The sequence below is a fragment of the Elephantulus edwardii genome, unplaced genomic scaffold (genome assembly GCF_000299155.1).
Source record: "Elephantulus edwardii isolate Elephantulus edwardi_28Jun2011 unplaced genomic scaffold, EleEdw1.0 scaffold00151, whole genome shotgun sequence".
In the NCBI taxonomy this organism is placed as follows: domain Eukaryota; kingdom Metazoa; phylum Chordata; class Mammalia; order Macroscelidea; family Macroscelididae; genus Elephantulus; species Elephantulus edwardii.
Genome location: NW_006399901.1, coordinates 4,971,075 through 4,986,125, shown reverse-complemented (window position 1 = coordinate 4,986,125; position 15,051 = coordinate 4,971,075). Strand labels below are relative to the sequence as shown.

The window sequence follows — 15,051 nt, the reverse complement described above, 5'->3', positions numbered from 1 at the left end:
GGGTGGAGGGACGGCGCAAGAGGGGAAGACCCTCTGTGAAATGGATTGATTCAGTGACTGGGGTAATCGGGATGGGTGTGTCAGAGGCAGTGCGATTGGCACAGGATAGAGCAGGGTTTATAGCTGTTGTACATAGGGTCGCTATGAGTCGCAAGCGACTTGACGGCACATAACAACAACAACAACATACCTTAGTGGGGTGTTGTTTCTTTTTTTTAACTTTTTATTTTATACTGTTTTACTTAAAAATTCTATATGCATTGCTTTTCACACCATATCTTTCCCATTTCCTTAACCCACTTTTCCACCCATCAGATTGTGGGACCTTATGATTACCTTCATCCTCATCCCCCTGTGCCTCCCCTCCCCCCTCAGATTCTCATACAATAATGGTATTATACAATATTTGTCTTTATGGGACTGAGTTAGTTCACTTAGCATAATGCTCTCCAATCCCTCCCATGATAGGTAATAATTTACAAAATCATTGCTCCTGCGTGCTGCATAGTATTCCATTGTATGAATGTACCATAATTTCTCAATCCATTTGATGGTGGTTGGACATTTCAGCTGTTTCCATGTTCTTGCTATAGTGAATAATGCTGCTATGAACATTTGTGTACAAATCTCCCTTTGTGCCTCACTTCTTATTTTCTTGGGATATATTCCAAGCAATGGAATAGCTGGGTCTTATGGAATTTCTATGTTCGGCTTTTTGAGGAAACCCCAAACTGCCTTCCAGAATGGTTGCACCATTTTACAATCCCATCAGTAGTGTATAAGATTTCCTATCTCTCCCCATCCTCTCCAACATTTATTATTTGCCATCCTTTTAAACTTTGCCACTACTACTAGAGTGAAATGGTAGGTACCTCATTGTTGTTTTGATTTGCATCTCTCTTGTTGCCAGTGATTTTGAGCATTTCTTCATGTGTGTCTTTTGGCCATCTGACTATCTTCCTCTGGAAAAGTCTTTCCATGTCTCTTGCCTATTTTGTAATAATGTGATCAGTCTTTAGCCACAGACTTTTATGATCCACACCGTCAAATGCCCTTGTCTATTCCATAAAACACAAATAGACATTCATCTGCTATTCTCTGCTTTCAGCCAAGGTCCATCTGACATCAGCACTGACACTGCCTCTTCTAAGTCCAACTTGAACTTTTTTTTTTTTTTAATCGTGCTAATGCGAAACCTATACTTGGACCAAGAGGCAGTAGTCAGAACAGAGCAGGGCAACACTGCATGGTTCAAAATTGGGAAGGGTGTACGCCAGGGATGTGTCCTGTCTCCATACTTTTTCAACCTGTATGCAGAACAGATTATCCAAGAGGCTGGGCTCTATGAGGAGAAGCATGGCGTTAGGATTGGTGGATGATCTATCAACAATCTGTGTTATGCAGATGACACAACCCTGCTCGCTGAAACTGAGGAGGACCTCGTGCACTTACTGCAGAGGGTCAAGGACTACAGCCTTCAATATGGACTGAGGCTCAATGTCAAGAAGACAAAAATTCTCACCACTGAACCAATCGGTAGCATCAGGATGGATGGTGAAGAGATTGAGTTTCAGTTCAGACAGCTTCAGTTTGCTCGGCTCCACAGTCAACACTCTTGGCACCAGTAGCCAGGAAATCAAAAAACGTATTGCGATGGGAAAGTCTGTGGTTAGGGACCTCTCTAAAGCACTCAAGAGAAACAGTGTCTCTCTGGAGACTAAGGTGTGCCTGATACAGGCCACGGTCTTTGCAATCACTTGTTATGCATCAGAGAGTTGGACAGTGACTAGGGAGGATAGAAGGAGAATTGACGCCTTTGAGCTATGGTGCTGGAGAAGAGTACTGAATATACCATGGACTGCCAAGAAAACAAATAGATTCATCCTAGAGAGGGTTAAACCAGGCTGCTCCTTGGAGGCAAGGATTCTGGGGCTTCGTCTGACATACTTTGGACATGTTGTAAGGAGAGACAGGTCTTTGGAGAGGGACATCATGCTGGGCAGAGTGGAGGGACAGCGCAGGAGGGGAAGACCCTCTATTAGGTGGATTGATTCAGTGACTGGGGTAATCGGGATGGGTGTGTCAGGCAATGAGATTGGCACAGGATAGAGCAGGGTTTAGGGCTGTTGTACATAAGGTCGCTATGAGTCTCAAACTACTCGACGGTACATAACAACAACAACAACAATTGGGAAAAACATGTTGGTGAAACAAGGAGGTGAAGGTTGGTAGCAGAAAGCTGAGGATGGGCAGCACAGTTTGATTGCTGGGGAGAGCAGGTGAAGGAAATGGAAAGATTCAGTGGGGACCAGATGATACAGGGCAATGGTAAGCATAGTCCAAATGGTGATTAAACAAACTGTCTTACTCACTTGTGGGTTTTTCATTTGGGAATTGGGTGCTGACTCTCTGGCTTCTTCATGCTGAAGAGGGGCATTGATGTGAAGGGGGAAAGGGAGCACACTTTTTCACCTTAAAGCTGCTTGCCTTCTTGCTCTGTTAGAAGATATTTTCCTGACATTTACTCCCCTCTGGGCTACAAAGTATTTTCCCAGGTGGGTCCAGTGGGAATGGGAATGGCTGACTGAACCCTGAGGCTCCATCCTCCTTTGCTTCCTTAGCTGGCTGTTGTATTTCCTTTTAGTCTCTGGAACTGGGTTCAGGGTCAGGTCTGGAGTAAAACTCAGTGTTAAAGTTACTTATAGGGAAGGGAGCAAACCTAGAGAGAACAAACTTGTGAGTTACAAATAGAAGGGCTTTTGGGGGTGTTACTTACGGGTGTACTGGGGGAGAGGGTGGAGGAAAGTAGCCTAGATAAAGTTCTCTGTACACCATAGGCAGTTTGTTCTACCCAGGAGTTGGATGGCACCACCTGAGGGCTGAGGAGCTCAGTCTGAGGGCTGGAACAGCTTGTCCCGAGGGCCCGAATGGTTTGCCCCAAGGGCTGGATGGTACCCCCCCTCCCAGGGCCGGGTGACACACCCTAGGGGCTGGCTCGCACACTCCCCCACTAAAGTCCCCCACCCCAAGTCCGGACCCCACACCTCACTGAAGACCATGTGGCCAGGGACAGCATCCCCAATTCCGGCACTGCCACCATTACCCCCCCCCCCAATAAGTGGTCATACTATAATTTGAAGTAGGTGTCATTGCCTTCTCCCTTTACAAATGGAGAAGGGGATCTGAGAGTAGTGAACAGACCCCTCCCAGGTCTAAACAGTTCTTGGTTGATGCAGTAAACAGATCAACAGATGTGGTGCATTGAGGATATATGCCGTCTCAGACATGCTGCCACTGTTAAATGTCATCAAGTCATAGACAGCTCACAGTGACTCTCATCAATCCATTGTATTGGTGATCTTCCTCTCTGGCCTTCCCAGGGAAACCCCAACCTGCCGCAGCATCTCCCGCCGCCACCATCTTGGCTCCAAGAATTCTCCCCATAACAAGTCCATTCTGTGGCAGTGTGGTGGCTCTGCTGCACCAGCCTCGGGGTAACCAGTGCCTACTGTCCATCCCATGTGAGGAGATCCCTGGGGTCCAGCGTTGGGAGACTCATGGAGCTGTGGCAGTGGTGCGGGCTCAACATCAGGGGGCTGGGAGCCACGGGACTCACGCATTCCTCCCTGGGAATCCTTGATCTCCTGATGTTGAGCCTCGATCCGCACCAAAGACCAGTCATCAACTGTTTAATTGTTCAATTATCAATAAACAGAGGTCTGTAGAAGGTCATGGTGGCCCTCCTCCATGTGATCTGCCACTCCCACCGCTCGCCACACTGTTTCTGCCACCGCTGCCATCGTGGAAGCCCCCAACTTGAACTTTTGGCAAATCTTCATCAGTATGCTTACTGTGCTAGTCATTTTTGGATGATCTTCAGCAATATTTTGCTTGTATGTGATAGTAATTAAAGATTCTGTTCAATAGTTCCACCTTCTGTTGGATCACATTTTGGGGAATGGAAACAAATATGGTTTCCTTCAGTTGCTAAGTAGCTGTTATCCAGATTTCCAAGCATAGACTAGTGAGCAGATCCAGAATTGCATTTGTTCTTTAAAACATGCAGTAGGTATCCCATCATTTCCCAGGACCCTGTTTTCTGCCAGTGCCTTCAGTACAGCTTCAGCTTCTTCCATTATTACCATTGGCCTCTTGTCCATATGATACTTCTTGAGTTTTTCCAGTATCAGCCAGTTCTTTTTGGTACACTGACTCTCTGCTTCCTAGATCATTCAACATCTTGACCGAAGGTGTTTCTGAGTATTGCAACTTGAGGCTTTAAGTGGACTCTTAAGTTCTTTCAAGCTATGGCATTATCATGGATTGAATTGGAAATAGCAGAAAATTATTTATCTTCTTAAATATTGCATTTAACTGAACACCATTTGTGAATGGAGAGCTCTGGAGGTCTAGTGGATAACAAGTTGCACTGTAATCCAAAGGCAGGCAGTTTGAATCCACTGGCTGCTCCAAGGAAGATAGGGGGTCGAATCCTCCCAAGCACCTGACAGCCTCTGGAAACCCACCCATTGGAGGGTAAGCTATGATGAGGTTCTGATTCAGTGGCCATGAGAAAGAGATTTGTGAATAGTTCTTACTTTTAGCCAGAATTGCTAGATTTTAACTTTTAAAAAAAGTCATTTAGTGCACAAGTAAGAACAGAATCCCCTCAGAATTGCTTTGCATGTGAGCAGCAACTCAGATTTTAAAAAGTGATTTGGTTTCCTTAGTCTGAGTTCAGTGACTGTATTTTGTCCTCAAGGATACAGGTGAGGGTTTACTGGAGAGAGCTGCATATAGCCTTGCGACAAACAAATCAGCTAGAAAAGCTTGCTTCCTAGGCATGAGTTTTGTTGTTGTTTTTTTTTTAAATTGAAATTGGTAAAAAACATTAATGTATTTCTCAGCTTTTTTATATTTTTCATAATTTTCTTCCAAACAGGAAACCGATCAAACAAACTAATAGGAACTGCCATACTTGCCCACAGGCTTACATATTTTGCCATATTGGTTTCGTATCTTTCCTTTTTGAAACACTAAAGTATCACGGATGTAGCTTAATGATCTGTCCTTCCTCTTTTGCTTTCTTTTTTTCCAGTTTTCATGTCCCTGGAGTTGGTCTGCAGTGTGTTTTCTGCCCTTCTGTTCCCTAGAGGTGGCATGGCTGAGGCGTGGAGAGGACACCTTTCCAGCCTCTATTCTGATTTTCTAAAATAAAATTTTATTTTAATTTTGATTTTTAATGAACATTTACAGAGAAGTTAAATTTTCACTCATTCATTCTTGCCCATTCTCAACCTCCATTTCCCCTCCCCCCGTTTACTTTTTTTTTACATATTCATTCATTGTTGCATAATTACATACCTCCTCCATCCCTGCCCACCAGTCCTCTTTGCAATGATAGATCTCTTATTCTGGGCTATTGTCATATGTATAATGCCTAATCATATATTCATTTTAGAACGTTCTTTCTTTCATCTGTTCCAATGCAATAGTCAGTTGTTGCTATTGGCGCCGGTGATTGGTTCTGGCTCCTGGAGACCCCACTCCACAGGGTTTTCAAGGTCATGGCCTTCCGGATGCAGAGCACCAAACCTGTCCTATCTCTCAAGTTTCTTCTGGTTGGGTTTGAATCAACAGCCTTTCTGCTACTAGTCGATTGATTAGAAATTTTAAGAGGATACACTGTACACCTTTTGTAGGTTGCTCTTATCTGAGTTCTGAGTCAGCACTTAGATTTCTGCATTTTTACCAGTTTTAATGACTATGACTTGATCATAATCATTTTCCTTAATTATTGAGAGGGAGCTGTGGTGGCCTAGTGGTAAGGAATTGTACTGCCAGACCAAGGTCCGTGGTTTGAATCCACCAGCTGCTCCTCTGTGCTGCAAGAGCACTGACTCCATCGAAGTGAGCTTGCTGGCAGGGACTTAGGGTTTTGCCATTGAGATTGATTTACCTTTTCCATAGTGGTGTTGGTTATTCATATTTCCTTCCCTGGGAGGTCAAAGTTGTGTCCCCTCTTGTCCTCAGACTACTGGTGGTCTGTAAGGGAAACACCCTCCCCATTTTATATAAGAAGGATGTTTACTGAAGCACTGGGCTGTTGGGAATAGTGTAAAAGCAAAAGCAGTTCAATTGCTATTCAGCCTAAAAATAAATATTATTTATGTAAAAAACATCACACACACACAAAAGAATTCACATTCCTTGCTCAAATCACGTGTTAAATCATTCTGGCGAGTTGTGTGTTGACTTTGACCAAGGTTTTCTCCCAGTTTGTAACCAGCCTTTTCACTTAAAGGTTTTTGAGAACAGCTCAAATCATTCTGGCGAGTTGTGTGTTGACTTTGACCAAGGTTTTCTCCCAGTTTGTAACCAGCCTTTTCACTTAAAGGTTTTTGAGAACAGCTCACTCGAAATCTAGTTTAACCTTTTTCTTTTTTGGTCAGTCTTCATAGGTTTACAAATTGCTTCCTTGTGTTGTCCTTTCTATCACTGATGATGCATTCCTTATGCAGTGAATGGAGCGGTCTTCTCCTCATTCTGCCCTGGAAGGGTTTGTTTGAAATGCTCTATGAATATTTGCTCTCAGTCCCCTTGAAACTATGGGGAACTACTGTTCTTTTGGACTTTAGGGATTGACATGGAGTTTAGGAGGGCAATAGATAGATTTACAATACAGATTCTTTATTGGTTATGAATCTATTAAAATTTTTACTCAATTTTTAATGCCTGTTTCTGTTATAATTCTTAGGAGAATTTCTATATGAAGTTTTAAAATTTCTGTTGTTCATACTAGTCTGTAAATTTCAATCACACAAGCATACCTTGGAGATAGTATGGATTTGGTTTCAAATATTGATGTGACCCATCTGAATTTGTTTGTTTCCCAGTGATACAAATGTTATCTTTACACTATACTGCCTAAGTGTGCAATAGCATGAAAAGCTTGAGATACTATTGAGAATTACCAGTGAATGTCACTTGCTTAACACAGGCTTGTCACAACCTTCAATTTGTAAAACATGTAAATCCTCCTTTTTTTTTAATGCTCACATTTTCTCATTTTGTGATAGTTTCGTTGATTCTGAGTATCTTTCTTTCCACTTCATATAGCTACTCTGATAATTTTGTATTTTTATTAATTAATTATTATTATTAACTATTAATTCTCCTCCTTCTCAGGTATATAATTTAGTGGCATTAGTTATATTTGTCAAGCTATATAAGTGATTATCATAGTCCCCTGTTCTTTTTCTGACTTTTATGTTAAATATTAACTCATTTCATTTCAGTCTTAAATATATGCATTTTAAGGCAATACATTTTCCTCTAATATCTGCTTTCGTTGCAAACCAGAAATGTGACTATATCGTGTTTTTATGGTTAAGCTCCCCCCATTACCCATAATCATGTGTGTGTGTATCTTCAAAATATTTTCCTGTTTCTTTGTTTCTCCAAATGCTTTTGAGAAGCCTGCCCTCAGTCAATCCAATTACTCTTTCAATGAATAATCAGTCTTTTCTTTGTGGTTGCTTTTACTGTTGGTTTTAGGTGTTCGAAATTTCCCTCTAGTGTAAATAGTTGTGGATTTCTTTTTCTTTACACTCTGTTTTTGGTGATCTTGATAGACTTACACCTTTTGTTGGGCCTTTGATTAAAGTTCTCGGCCATTATTTCTTCAGTTTTTGTATCTCTCCCATCTTCTTTATTCTCATCCAGAATGCCTATTAAAATGTGTCTGATCTCATTCTAACTTGTCTTCAAATATTTTAAATTATTAAAATTTTATAAGAGTAAATATGCTGTGTGTAGTTTAAATAATAATTATTGTAAGAAAACAAACACATAGGACCATCAACTAGCAGCTTGCACAAGAGAACCTTAACCTGGGGTGAGAGCTGTAGGGCAGGTAGGGACGTAACCATCTTGCATTGTTTTTTATGACATTGCAGTGGGAGAATGTGGTAAGAACACCAGCATAGGTGTTTGTTTAAAAGTTGTGGGGGGTTTTTTTGCCTTGACTGCAGCACTTTATTCTTACACTGGGCGGTATTGTTGGGGCCTAATACTCGCACATGATAGTAGAAAAACCAAAATTTGTCTTCTCTAGAGTTGAGAATCGTGTATAAAAACCTTACATAAATTAAGAGGATGAATACAGTTTACAGGTTTTAATGCAAAGCGTCTTCCAACTCAAGGCAAGTAACATGCACTGTGATCCGGCAGGAAAAGGCTAAGAAAGGAAATCGGGTCTTAAGGCTCAGATTTTTCCAATCCCATGAGGGAGACCAGCAGTCACAACTGCTCCTCCCAGCCTGCAGCCTCTGGGGGACCTGGAGCCATCAGCTCTGCCAAGAATACCCTGCAGACCACGAGGTCGGGGAGGTGGGTCCTTGCCCAGCCAGTGGCCTTCGTCACACGAGCTAAGGGTTGAAATCAAATTATGTACAGGGTATTAAACATAGACTGAGGGAACAGGCATCTTGATACAAGGTCAGATCAGCAACAAGGTCTAGCTCCGGTGCTGATTTCGAGGTACAGGCTTCAAGGACAATGTTTTCAAAGGCTTCTTCCAGTCTCAGAGGCTCAAGGTAGGCGTGCGGGGTGGCTGCCCTCGGAGGAGCTCATGCAGGCGGGCACCTTGTAGAAGCATTTGCGGTAGACGATGGAGGGGCCCATCCATCGTACTCCTGTTTGCTGATCCACATCTGCTGGAAGGTAGACAGCGAGGCCAGGATGGAGCCACCGATCCACACGGAGTACTTGCGTTTGGGGGTGCAATGATCTTGAGCTTCATGGTGCTGGGTGCCAGCGCCGTGATCACCTGCATCCTGTCAGCGATGCCTGGGTACATGGGGGCCCCGCCCCACTGGTGCTGGGTAGAGGTCCTCTCTGATGTCCACATCACACTTAGTGATGGAGTTAAAGGTGGTCGGTCTCATGGATGCCCCACACGACTCCTTGCCCCGGAAGGACGGCCGGAAGAGCGCCTCTGGACACCGGAAGTGTGTGTTGCCAGATGCGGGTGGCCCTCCATCGGGCAGCTCGTGCCTGTACTCCAGCGAGGAAGAGGAGGTGGCCGTGGCATCTCCTGCTCCAAGTCCAGCGCCACAGAGCACAGCTCCTTGATGTCGCGCTCGATCGTGCGCTCGGCTGTGATGGTGAAGCTGTAGCCTCGCTCGGTGAGGTCGTGGCCAGCCAGGTGCAGGTGCAGGTGCAGGTGCAGGTGCAGGATGGTGGCAGCAGCGCGTAGCCCTGGTAGATGCACACCATGTGCCACCGGAGTCTATGACAATGCCTGTGGTGGGCCCAGCGCTTACGGCCACAGCGCGGCTAGATGGCCACGGATGTGGTGAAGGTCTCGAACATGACCTGGGTCATCTTCTCGTGGTTGGCCTTGGGGTTCAGGGGCGCCTCGGTCAGCAGCACCGGGTGCTCATCAGGGGCCAGGCGCAGCTCGTTGTAGAAGGTGTGATGCCAGATCATTTCCTGTCGTCCCAGTTGGTGACGATGCCATGCTCCATCTGGTACTTGAGCGTCAGGATGTCCCACTTGCTCTGTGCATCGTCGCCCACATACGAGTCCTTATGGTCCATGCCCCCATCACACCCTGGTGCCGGGGGCGCCCCACGATGGACGGGAAGACCACCCGGGGGGTGTCGTTGCTTGCAAAGCCGGCCTTGCACATACCGGAGCCAGTCAGTGACCAGGGCAGCGACCTCGTCTTCCATGGCAACGGAGAGGAGAGTGGGCCTGTGGCGGTGGAGACTGAATAGAAGTTGTTCTTTCTGAAACGTGTTATCCTAGGATGTGATAGGTGGGGATTTCCCACTTTTAAATTGTGGGTGCTAGAACCCTACTGAGTACATTACCTTGACTGTCTTCGTTTAGTACTCATAAATCTTGAAGAATGAACTATTTAAAAAAACCTGTTATTCTCATTCTATAGATGCGGAAACTGATGTCGACAGATCAAGTAATTCGGCCTGTGCTTCACAGCTAAAAAATAGTAGAGCCTTCTCCTAGCTCCCGGATTCTATATTTCAGCATATTTGTTGCTGTTTTCTTCTGTGGATTCCTTTTTCAATGATAATTTTTCAAGAGTTTAATGAGTTTTGTTAAGTGTAAAAAGGAGTTGAGGAAGAGGCTTGTAGGCATACCATCTGCAGATCTCTGCTGTCGTTGGCTATTTAAATGTCTCTTCTTATTGAAGTATCATTACTAGATTTTCTAGCAAAATCTATTCATTTACTCCATCATTAAAAATGAGCAAACTTATTGTTTATGAGATTTTTTTTTGTTTTTTTTTTGTTTGTTTATGAGATTTTTATGGGCTTGACCTGTAATGCGTCCTGGGAGCACTGAAATAAATCTGCGGCCTGTGCTGTTTGTTCATCTTAACTGACGGGATAAATGAATGTGGTTTTTTTAGAAGATCTAGTAATAATACATGACAATCATTTTTTTATTGAACACTTATTATGAGAGACCCTTTACGTATTATGTATATACAGATCACTTTAATACTAGTGGTGATTGATTGTGTACTAACTCTGGTGGCCTAGTGGGTAAGGAGTTGTGCTGTCAGCTCAAAGGCAGGCAGCTCAAATCTACCAGCTGCTCCAAAGAAAAAAAAAAAGGGCATTCGCCTCCAGTGTGATATATAGCCTCTGAAAACCTGCTGCACCGTCAGCTGTGAGTCAGTTTTGACTTACTGGCACACAGCAACAACAGTGGTGGAAATAGATTGCGTTGTTGTTATTAAGTGCCATAAAGTAGTAGATGACTCATAGTGACCCTATGAATGAAAGACCTGAACACTTGTATAACTTTCATCATTTCTCTAAGTTCATAGAATTTCCAGACTTGCTTTAGATAACTAATTAAAAAGCTATTAAAAAAATAAAAAGCTATTAGTTGTAATTTCCCTAACAGTGCTGTGGAAGAAAGGCCCAGCAATCTACTTCCATAAAATTAAAACCAAGCCCAAACCTGTGGCCATTATTTTGATTCCAATTCACAGCAAACCTGTAGGACAGTGTAGCACTGTTCCCTGGGCTTTCCAAAGCTGTCGTCTTCATAAGGACAGAGCACCACTGGTGGATTCAAACTGCCATCCGTTAGCAGCTGAGTCACTGGACCACCAGGACTCCCTTTCTGTGAGATTATAGACAGTGAAAGCCCTGTAGCACATGAGGTCACCAGGGGTAGGAATCAGTTCATTGACAGTAGGTTTGCTAGTCCTTATACTGAGAGAGCTACAAACATGGTCTTAGAGACTCTCCTGTGAAGAGCCACATCTTCACAGTAATCTTGGAAAAGAGATACTGTATAACCAAGAGAGATAATATAACTTCCTTACAAAGTAACACACTGTTTAAGTGGTGGAGCTTAGATTAAAACCCTTACCTGCCTGATTCTGGAGCCTATGATCTTCACTTTAACATATAGTTTCTCTGGAGATTTCCACAGTTGGATCAAATTGAGGAAGCTCTAGGATTTAGAGATCTTAAACTATTTCATCTGGTCCCAGTGTCAGGCTGGTTTGCCCTAGCAAGGCAGCAGTAGCAAACATGAGTTGCTAGACTGGTGATTTATACATGTCCTTCTGGAGCACACAGCACTTCCTCATGGACTGGCACTAGCCTGTTCAGAAAGGAAGTAGCTTTTTTACAGTTGAAGTAGTGCTTGTCTTGGTTGACACCATTCTAATTTGTAAATTACCTTAAATAAGAAAATAGGTCTGATTTAGTAAACTCTTGTGGTCACAGGAGTTTAGAACCTTGGAAGTTAGTAGAATGTGATTGATGGTAGCCTCTACGGCAAATATAACTTGACGGTTCTTACTAGTTATTGTTGGCAGGTATAGATGTTGCCCTTTATAAGTAATGGAGAGTTTTGTGTGGTGGTAATAAGGGAGAAGTAGAGCTGAGGCAACATGCAAACTCTAAGGTGTATGTTACAATAATGGATCTATTTCTCTTCTGTTTCAGACTGGTCGAATTGACAAGTCCTACCCTACTGTATGTGGCCACACAGGACCAGTGCTTGACATCGATTGGTGTCCACACAATGACCAAGTCATTGCCAGTGGTTCAGAGGACTGCACGGTTATGGTAAGCTCCCACTACATGTACGCAACCCTTGCGTCTCCCTTAAAACCTGAAGTAAGGTTGTGTTTTTGTGTACTTAAGAGTATAGAACATTATACCATTTTTTAATTGCACATGGGTTTTCTAAGGATTATACTGTGGTGGCTCTGGTGCTGTAGTCTGAAACAAATTGCTGCTAAACCAAGGACTGCACATGTCTGGCGGTTCAAATTCAGCAGCTACATTGCAAGGAAAAGATGAGCCGTGTCCATCTCTTCCTCCTATGATTTATAGCCTCACAACGCTGATGGGCTTTGCTATGATTTGGAGCCAGTTTGTCAGTAAGTTAAAATTGACACTGTCTTTTTCCCCTTTTTTGACTACGTGCTTGTGCATGCTTATTAACAGCCGACATCTGCCCTGCTAAGACTTTAGGGAAAGTGAAATGACTTTCTAATATTTTGGTCAATGTTTTATGCCCACATGACCCACAGAACAAAGAAAAAATGTGCTACCACAAACTGTTGCCATAAAATCCAGGGCCAGAGGGACAGCTCTTGAGACAGAATGAGAGGAGTTTTTAACAGATGCTTATTTTCACCCTGATCTCTGAAGGCATCTTCTGTCCCATGAACCCTTGCTAAGAAAGCCCTCTTTGTGCAGATACAAAAACAAACCAAACAACTTCAAAGATAAAATATGTTCTTACCATTTCCTGTTTTAAATTCCCAAAGTAAGTTGTTTTAGCGAGATGAATTTGGGTGAAGTGAAATCAAGCTTTGGAATGCTTTCATTTCCCCCCCTTCTTCTTCAGCTTTTCCATTGTAATTTTGTTGTAGAGAGAATATGTACAGTGAAACATATACCAATTCAACAATTTTGACATGTACAATTCAATGATTGTTTGTATTCTTAAGTTCATGCACCAGCCATACTCAGCTGCTTTTTTGAGTTGTTCTCCCCCGTTACTTACTGCCCCTGAGGGTTTTTCTCCCTCTCTCAAGTTAATGTTGTTAATTTGTCCCTTGTAAGTAGACATACCATGGACCTCTAAAAAAAAACAAATAGATCTGTCTTGGAGAGGGTGAAACCAAGTTTCTCCTTGGAGGCTAGGATTTTGAAGCTCCTTCTCACATTCTTTAGGCATGTGGCCAGGAGAGACTAGTCTTTGGAGAAGGACAGCCTGCTCAGAAGGGTGGAGGGACAGTGCAGAAGAGGACGACCCTGGATGAGATGGATTGATAGAGTAACTGGGGCAATGTGGATAGGTGTGTCAGAATCAGTGAGACTGGCTCAGGACAGGGCAGGCTTCAGAGCTGTTGCACAACTCCATGGCACATGACAAGAAGTAGATTTTAAAAGAGCATAATGCTCAACCCAGACATTCTTTACAAGTTAAGTTCTACTATTTGGTTTTCAGAAAACTTGAGAAATACTTACAGTTTAAGATTATCGTGAGGCAAGTTTCAGGGATTTGTCTAGCTTCTTTGGCTCCAGAAACTCAGGATTCCACGAGATTTTGAAATTTGAGTCTACATTTTTGCCCCTTCACAGGAATGTAGAGTTTCCTGCCTTTGATTAGTATCTCTTTAGCCTTAAAGTTTAATTATTGGTGTGGATCAGTTGTCATCCTAGCCCAAATTATGTTGAAAAGCTTTAGAGTAAGCCTAAACAGGAAGTCTTCTGGCCCAAAAATTAATGGAGAGAGTCCCTAATTAAGTTGCAGGGGGTCTGCGGCACATTACATAGAGGATTTGGAGAACACAGTTCTTCTCTTCATTTTCTGTGGCCTGAGCCAGACCCAGCAACATTGTCTGGAAGACTTTCCTAATTAGAAAATGGATTTACATAAACACATTAATTCCTGAACTGCATCATTTAAACATTTATCCATCTTCCCTCATGGACTTTTGGCTGAGAATGACTCCTCCTGTGATCTCATAGTTTTGGCAGCCAGAATATATCAAAGAAATATGCTGCTGTTGAAAAGAACTGTTCCATTTAATGTGCCTTGCAGAATTGAGCATTTAAATGGTAGCAGATACATATCTGCAAAGGAAAAGGAAAATTATCTGCATCTCCTGCCTAAATCATACACCGAGAGGCTCAGCCTTTCTTGAAGGAGTGGATTTAAAATGTTGTCTTCTTACTCTTCCCAACTCTAGCATTACTCACAAAACAATCATATAATTCAGTGGATTACTACAAAGTGAATACCCTGTAGCCATCACCCAGGACAAGAAGTAGAGCTTAGCTAAGCAACCCCCACAGCGGCCCCCTCCAGGTGTCCAGTCAGAGGCTCTCCTTTCCTCTCAAAGTAATTTCTATCGTGACTTTTCATGGTATTCACTTCCTTGCCTTTATAAGTTCATGGGGTGGAAATTGCTGTGGGATCTAGTTGCGTGCCTCTGCCATTCACTAGCTGGTGGAGAAGGGAAATGTTCTCCTACTTGGGGACCTCAATTACCCTGCTGTTACCTGGCCTGTCAGCAACCCCAGTCCCACCCTGTGCTTGCATTATACATAAAGGCTGATAATGTATAGGTTATGTGGCTCTAATGAGCTGCCCCATACTCATGCATTTTGGGATCATTGCCCAATTTTCTGTAAATAATAGATTTTCATCTTGTTATCAGCTTGCTTTATAGTTTGGGGAGATCCAAATTAATGCTGTTGCTGATGTCACTGTCTTCTCAGACTCCTTCATGTACCACATTTTATTGGCATTGTCAGAATGAACATTTTATAAATGAAATAATGCTTTGGGATCAATTGTAATTTATTTTTTTAAAACGTCTTAAGTATGCCGGCTCTGGCGGAAAATCGCCTGTGACTTCATCCGTAGCCACTGGTGAGAGTCAGCGCCCAGAGCCATCAGGGGCTTTAAGCTCGTTGCCCACTGCTGTGGTGTGGACAGCTGAAACCCAGGCCCCGACAGGCACCTGGGGGGGGG

General features: G+C 43.3%; 1 protein-coding gene across 3 annotated transcripts in view; it reads left to right on the top strand.

Annotated features, from left to right (window-relative positions):
* CORO1C (coronin, actin binding protein, 1C) overlaps window positions 1-15,051 on the top strand; it is a 122,564-nt gene that overhangs the window by 67,843 nt on the left and 39,670 nt on the right. For 2 of the 3 annotated variants that reach the window (XM_006894824.1, XM_006894825.1), the window contains one exon: window positions 12,000-12,122. In XM_006894824.1, the coding sequence (XP_006894886.1) occupies window positions 12,000-12,122 (123 nt within the window). Of the gene's footprint in view, window positions 1-11,545; window positions 11,550-11,999; window positions 12,123-15,051 lie in introns of all 3 variants that reach the window. The other variant, XM_006894826.1, reaches the window with a different exon arrangement.